General features: G+C 42.1%; 1 protein-coding gene across 1 annotated transcript; it reads left to right on the top strand.

Annotated features, from left to right (window-relative positions):
* Positions 1-4,052: 4,052 nt before the first annotated feature.
* LOC135552593 (transmembrane protein 160-like) lies at positions 4,053-6,148 on the top strand. The gene is made up of 4 exons (XM_064984305.1): positions 4,053-4,409; positions 4,573-4,597; positions 4,878-4,970; positions 5,120-6,148. Exons 1-4 carry the CDS (start codon positions 4,191-4,193, stop codon positions 5,422-5,424), a joined length of 642 nt encoding a protein of 213 aa, XP_064840377.1. The 5' UTR covers positions 4,053-4,190; the 3' UTR covers positions 5,425-6,148.
* The last annotated feature ends 698 nt before the right edge of the window (positions 6,149-6,846 follow it).

Raw genomic sequence — 6,846 nt, 5'->3', positions numbered from 1 at the left:
GACTTGTTTTTTTGTGTTCTTGAATATGGAGTACTGCTTTCTGATTCTGGACAGAGTCACTGATATCACACAGAGCATGGATCTTCACACTGTGGACATTCAGGGGAATTATGGATGCTATTTACACACACACACACACACACACACACACACACTGAGGCCATACAGTAAGAAGTCCAGTCTCTATAACCACAATTATGCAGCCATTTCCTCTCCCAGACCTGTCTCAGCAGGAGTGATGGAGGGAAGAACAGGGAGGTATAACGATGGAACGGATGGCAAGAGACAGAGAAACAGAGAGAGGAATACAAAACTGTGGTAAGGTTGGCAGATTGCATGTCACTAAAGTGTTGAGGAGATTACAATGTGGTCACACATTGCAATCGCACATTGTTTTGAAGAACGGAGTGAACCCGAGGGTTCCATTCCAAATGACACCCTATTCCCTATGCAGTGCACTATTTTTGACCAGTAGTGCACAAGGGAATAGGGTGCCATTTGGGACGTAGTCTATGAGATCCCCTTAATCTGCCCTTCCCCCTATACTAACCCCATACCTGCTCCTCCCTCTACTACCTCGTTTCATAACCCCAATGCTCGTAGCCTCAGCCCCCTTTATGTAACCATATCAGTATCACGTATCTACCAACATGGCTGCTACAGTATGTGCCAACATAAATCCACTCACACACACACACACACACACACACACACAAAGATGCACACACAGCGAGAGAGCGAGACACACCCACACATCAGTTGGAAGATTAACACAGCCACACAAACACACACCAAGACAATGGTCCGATTGCCTCTCACTTCTCGTCTGAAAAAGAAAAAAAACTTCATTCACATCCACTTATTTTTCTGCTCACTCCTGGAGCCAGTCCAGAAGTATATAGTCACCACACAAGCGCATCTTCTGATAACCACAACTTCAACACCTCACTGCTCAGTGTTCAGGGCCCATCTCCCAAAGCATCTCAAGAGTAGGAGTGCTGATCTAGGATCAGTTTAGCCTTTAAGATCATATTCATGAGATTATAAACTGATCCTAGATCAGCACTCGTACTCTGAGGAGCTTTGTGGATACTGGGGGCCAGACATCCAGACCAGCAGGCTTGCCTTGTTGAATGGACTGTTCCTGTTGGAATAGTACCGTGGTGTGTTGCCCTTCAATTATCACAGTATAAAACCATTTACTGTTTGCACTTCCATTTTAAAAGCGTGATCAGCATAAAGTAAAGCCCTGGCATCTTCTCTTTCACAGAATTTAGCAGACGCTCTAATTCAGAGCGATTTACAGTGGTTTTAATATTGGTCCTCCGTGGGAATTGTAAGCCACAACCCTGGCATTGCAAGTGCCGTGCTCTACCAAGTGAGCCACACAGGACACCCATTTAGTCTAACCCAGGATGTTGACTGCTGAGAGGTCTAGGAGGTATGTTCTGTACTGGAGCACACTTCTGCCATTGACTTCAACTAAAGAGGTTCTCCCACCTAAAGCTTTCACCAACTTCATATATTCATTCCATTACTCTCGGTTTCTAATCAGATTTCCTCCCGTCCCTCCCTGAGCCCTGAGCATTATTCAGGTAAACGCTAAAACTGATCTTAAAACTGGTGTGTGTATGTGTGTCCAGCATGGTCAGTAGTAGGGTGGCGTGACTGAGACCAGAGTGTCAGCTGCTCATCACATCAAATGGTTGTTGGCCTTCCTGAAAGCCCCTTGTCAACACACACACACACCCTTGTTCCTGAGACCCCCCGTCTGCCTCCCCGTGCTCCTCACGCTAAACAATTGTCAGGTAGGGCGGGCATGGTCGGTCGGTGTCCCCAAGGACTGCAGGGAGACAAAGGGCCCACCGCACAGAGAGACCGACAGGAAGAGGTCCCCCACTTATCCTACAGTGACCAGTCACACATGCATGCACACACACATCCAAAAGCAGCAGTAAGCTACCCAGTCATTGACACATACAGTGCCTTCAGAAAGTATTCACACCCCTTTACTTTTTCAACAAAAAAATGATTGTGTTGCAAAGAGGGATAAACCTTTATTTAATCCTCTTTTTTTTCAACAATCTACCCAAAATACTATGTAATGTCAAAGTGGAAGAAAAATTCTAGCAATTGTAAAAAAATAAATAAAACAATAATAATAAAACAAATATATCTTGATTAGAAAAGTATTTGACCCCGAATTACCTTTGGCAGTGATTACAGCTGTGAGTCTTTCTGGGTAAGTCTCTAAGATGTTTGCACACTTGGATTTTACAATATTTGCATTATTATTTTTTTTTTTTCTTCAAGCTCTGTCAAGTTGGTTGTTGATCATTGCTAGACAGCCATTTTCAAGTTTTGCCATAGATTTTCAAGCCAATTGAAGTCGAAACTGTAACTAGGCCACTTAGAAACATTCAATGTCATCATGGTAAGCAAGTCCAGTGTATATTTGATCTTGTGTTATAGGTTATTGTCCTGCTGAAAGGTGAATTTGTCTCCCAGTGTCTGTTGGAAAGCAGACCGAACCGGGGTTTCCTCTAGGACTTTGCCTGTGTTTAGCTCTATTGAGTTTATTTTTATCTTAAAAAAAAATCCCCAGTCCTTGCCCATAACAAGCATACCCATAACATGATGCAGCCACCACCATGATTTAAAATACATACATAACGCTTTGTATTCAGGACATGAAATTCATTTATTTTTTGCAGTTTTACTTTAGTGCCTTATTGCAAACAAAAATATTTTGGGATATTTGTATTCTGTACATGCTTCCTTCCTTGCACTGTCATTTTGGTTAGTATTGTGGAGTAACAACAATGTTGTAACTGTTTTAAAGTCACCATTGGCCTCATGGTTAAATCTCTGAAAGGTTTCCTTCCTCTCTGGCAACTTAGTTGTGAAGGATACCTTTGTCTTTGTAGTGATCGATACACCATCCAAAGTGTAATTAATAACATCACCATGCTCAAAGGAATATCCAATGTCTTTTTTTAGAGACATCTACCAATAGTTGCGAGGCATTGGAAAACCTTCCTGGTCTTTGTGCTTGAGTCTGTGTTTGAAATGTACTGCTCGACTGAGGGACCTTACAGATAATGTGTGTGTGGGTTACAGAGATGAATGAGGTAGTCATTCAAAAATCATGTTAAACACTATTATGGCACATCGAGTGAGTATATGCAATTTATGTGACGTAAGCAAATTGTTACTCCTGAACTTATTTAGGCTTGCCATAACAAAGGGACTGAATAGTTATTGACTCAAGACAATTCGGCTTTTCATTTTTAATTAATTTGTAAAAAAATAAATACTGACATTAAGGGGTATTGTGTGTAGACCAGTGACAAAACAATCTACATTTAATCAAGTTTAAATCCAGGCTGTAACAAAACGAAATGTGGAACAAGTAATGGGGTGTGAATACTTTCTGAAGGCACTGTACATGGAGAACATTCACACCCCTAACATCAACACTGCTGTAACATATTTAGAGTCAGAGATTCTAAGCACATTTATAAAGCCTAACCAAACACAAACAAACTGGAAACTAAAGGGGCATTACTGTAGAGGCATAACCTTTTTTTGAAATATTGGAAATGTTGTTCAACAAAAAAACACTGATAACCAAACTCAACACGTAACTTCTCACCAAAATGGTTGCCCACACGTGCGTAACAGCCGGGCACAGCAATAAAGCAGCACAGACACTACACTGAACCTTCTAGAAAAAGTTGATAGCTTCACCGTGTCCAAGGGTTGTTTTTATACCTTTCACGTGTTCCCCGCTAATTCGGGTCCTAGGAGAAACCCTGACACACAAACAATTTCAAACCCTAAAACTGTTTCATTGGCCCTATGATAATGGGATCCGTTTTGTAGTCTAGCGATGCCCTCTGGTGGCTGAATGAGCTAAACACAAGGTGCAGGTAAAGTAGAAGAGGTTAACAGGATGCGCCTCGAGAGGAAATCTGGTAGTAAAGGAGAAACAGTCTACGTTAAACATTTACAAAATAAAATACACATTTCATAAAGGAAGATTATGGCACGGTTTATTTTACGATAACAAACGCTGGACGGCGCTACAACAGTATGTTGGCACGGGAGCACCGCCTCCTTTCCGTGTGTCGTTTGCAGTGTGAAAGTTCACAGGGCATGCAAAGGTCGTGTTGTGTTTTTAGCGAGCTATGGCTGCCTTGAGTTGGTTTACGTGCAGACAGCTGCCGCGGATTGCAAATCAGTTCGCCTGGGTTGTGAAGCACGTCAGGCCTCAGTACCTCGGGGGACTGCCGGTGAGGAGAGTCCACGGGTCGTCGCGGAAATGGGTGGCTGAGAAGGGGCCATGGGGCAAGGCTCGGATGCCAGAGTATCATCTTCTGACAGAACTCGATAAGGCGGATGCCTTGGTAAGTTCAAAGGGACGGTAAAGTCTTGCCATTCTAGAAGATGACGTGCGACTTGATTCGCCTTGTTGCTTTTCCAAATGACTTGAATGTACTCCTTGCGTTACAGAAAGGATCTGTGTGAACCACCTTTCTAAATCACTGCTATTTTTGTTTTGCTCTGCAGATGCTGAAAAAGTCCCACGAAACTGGTAACTGCACATTTAGATTAGGAAGAGGTTCAAAGACCTAGGCTATTTATTGAATTACTTTGCTATGCATTTTGCTAGAATTCCTGTTGGCACAGTTAGACCAGTTATTGTAGCGAAAGAAGATAGCCTACAGATGCATGCATATTGTGTTTACACATCTGAATCCAGAAACGTGAGCAATATGGGAAAAGCTCGTGACTGCAAACACTGGTAGGGTTAGAGAAAGAGGTGGGGGGTTGTTTTCAGACTGGGCTATAAGCTCCGTGTTGTTCTGTTCTAGGGTTCCTGTCTTGGTTCCGGAACGGACTCCTGGCCACCGGGATCGGGGTCATCGCTTTCGTCCAGAGTGATGTAGGACGAGAGGCAGGATATGGTAAAGAGACTAGGAGGGCCAGGGGTGTGGCTCTATATTCTATTGGAGCAAAGCATAATTATGAGAAAAGACCTTAAATGTTACTGAAACACACCCATTATAAACACAAGTTACTTATTTTGGTCATCCACCTCTCTCTCTCTCTCCAGCCTTCTTCATCCTGGGTGGTGTGTGTGTATCGTTCGGCGGGGCGTCCTACGTGGGCAGCCTGTTTTCGCTGAGGAGGATGATGCTTCTCTCCCTGCCTGCCGTGCTGCTGAATGTTGCTGTGGTGAGCAGCGTCGCCCTCTTCTGGCTGTGTGCGGTATCTCTCTACATCGGACGCCTGGAGGTGGAGATTATACATGAGGAGGACGAGGACGATGACGGAGAGGAGTGTCCAGACTGTCGGGACCGCGCCAACCACTCCCATGGCAACCGGCACCACGGCAGCAACAAAGGCCAAGACAAGTAGAGAGTGTGAGTGGCAAAGGTGACGAGGTGTGTGTGTGTGTGAGAGAGAGGACTGAGAGGAAGTGTGTATGACATTCAAAGAGATGGGGGGAATAAAGGGGATCAGTGAAAGGCATGATTGATTTGGATGGTGGTTGTTTGCTGACCTCTGATATTCATTTGTGTGGGTAGGTGATTGTGTTAAATTGCTGGGATAAAGAGTTAATTTTTAGTTCATAATATTAATGTTAGATTTTTTTTAAATTGTAGTTTTATTTTGCACAGGCACTCTGTGAAAGTGCCTCGTTTTGAGTTGATTTACTCCTGATCATGTTTACTTTATGAATCAAAGTGCCCTGTACAATTCATAAGCCATACTCTGAGCCAGCTCATGCTGTGTTCACCTAAATATGGTTTTGATTGATGTAAAAAAAAAAAAAAAAATTATATCAGTTTATTCTATATTTATTACGAAGGAGTACTTGGATTCTCTGTTGTAATCCATGCTGGTGATGTAGAATGAGGAGATGTAGCCCATGTTGCAGTGTTGAATGGATGAACTAGCGCTATGTGAATTTGCGATATAATGTATAAATACTGTAGGTAAGTAATCAGCAATGGTCTATATTTGTGTAATCGATTTTCTCTGTGTGTAAAAGTCTGGGTTTTTCTTATGTGTTCTGTATTTTAGATTGAAAAGTTTCTTTTAACCCATAAAGGCTTTGGCTTACATTTTTTTTTTCAAATGGTTTTGTGATTCAATATACTTTTGTCACAAAGCAAATGACAACAACAACAAAAAATGGCAAAGTGCTATAAGTTTTAATTATTTTTATTTAAACATGTTCAATGCAATCTTGATAGTGGATTTCTATAGAGTAGTTTACTTTAACTGTAAAGTATCGTTATTTCATACCTTTACTCAATTGAGGCTTGAAAGCTGCAGCCACAACGTAATCAAAATTACCACCCTGAACCTCTTGTCTTTTTGGAGAGATTTTAGTGAGAAACTATAACATTTGTATAACCCGTGTGTTTGTGTGAGATGGACATTAACAGTGCATTTGGAAAGTATTCAGACCCCTTGACTTTTTCCACATTTTGTTACGTTACAGCCTTATTCTAAAATATATATATTTTTTAAATCCCCCTCGTCAATCTATACAATACTCCATAATAACAAAGCAAAAACAGGTTTAGACATTTTTGCAAAAAATAGATAATTATTTTACAGATTTACATAAGTATTCTGACCCTACTCAGTACTTTGTTGAAGCACCTTTGGCAGCGATTACAGCCTCGAGTCTTCTTGGGTATGACGCTACAAGCTTGGCACACCTGTGTTTGGGGAGTTTCTCCCATTCTTCTCTGCAGATCCTCTCAAGCTCTGTCAGGTTGGATGGGTAGCGTCGCTGCACAGCTATTTTCAGGTCTCTCCAGAGAT

The sequence above is a fragment of the Oncorhynchus masou genome, chromosome 13, assembly GCF_036934945.1.
Source record: "Oncorhynchus masou masou isolate Uvic2021 chromosome 13, UVic_Omas_1.1, whole genome shotgun sequence".
In the NCBI taxonomy this organism is placed as follows: domain Eukaryota; kingdom Metazoa; phylum Chordata; class Actinopteri; order Salmoniformes; family Salmonidae; genus Oncorhynchus; species Oncorhynchus masou.
Note: the sequence above shows the minus strand (reverse complement) of the source record. Positions and strands in the feature narration are given on the sequence as shown.

What these genes read in the sequence shown, in the direction of transcription:
- LOC135552593 (XM_064984305.1), top strand. Translation starts at nt 4,191, where the DNA reads ATGGCTGCCTTGAGTTGGTTTACGTGCAGACAGCTGCCGCGGATTGCA. An exon ending in GAAAAAGTCCCACGAAACTG is followed by an intron (nt 4,598 to 4,877) that starts GTAACTGCACAT and finishes GTTCTGTTCTAG; the next exon opens with GGTTCCTGTCTTGGTTCCGG. An exon ending in AGGACGAGAGGCAGGATATG is followed by an intron (nt 4,971 to 5,119) that starts GTAAAGAGACTA and finishes CTCTCTCTCCAG; the next exon opens with CCTTCTTCATCCTGGGTGGT.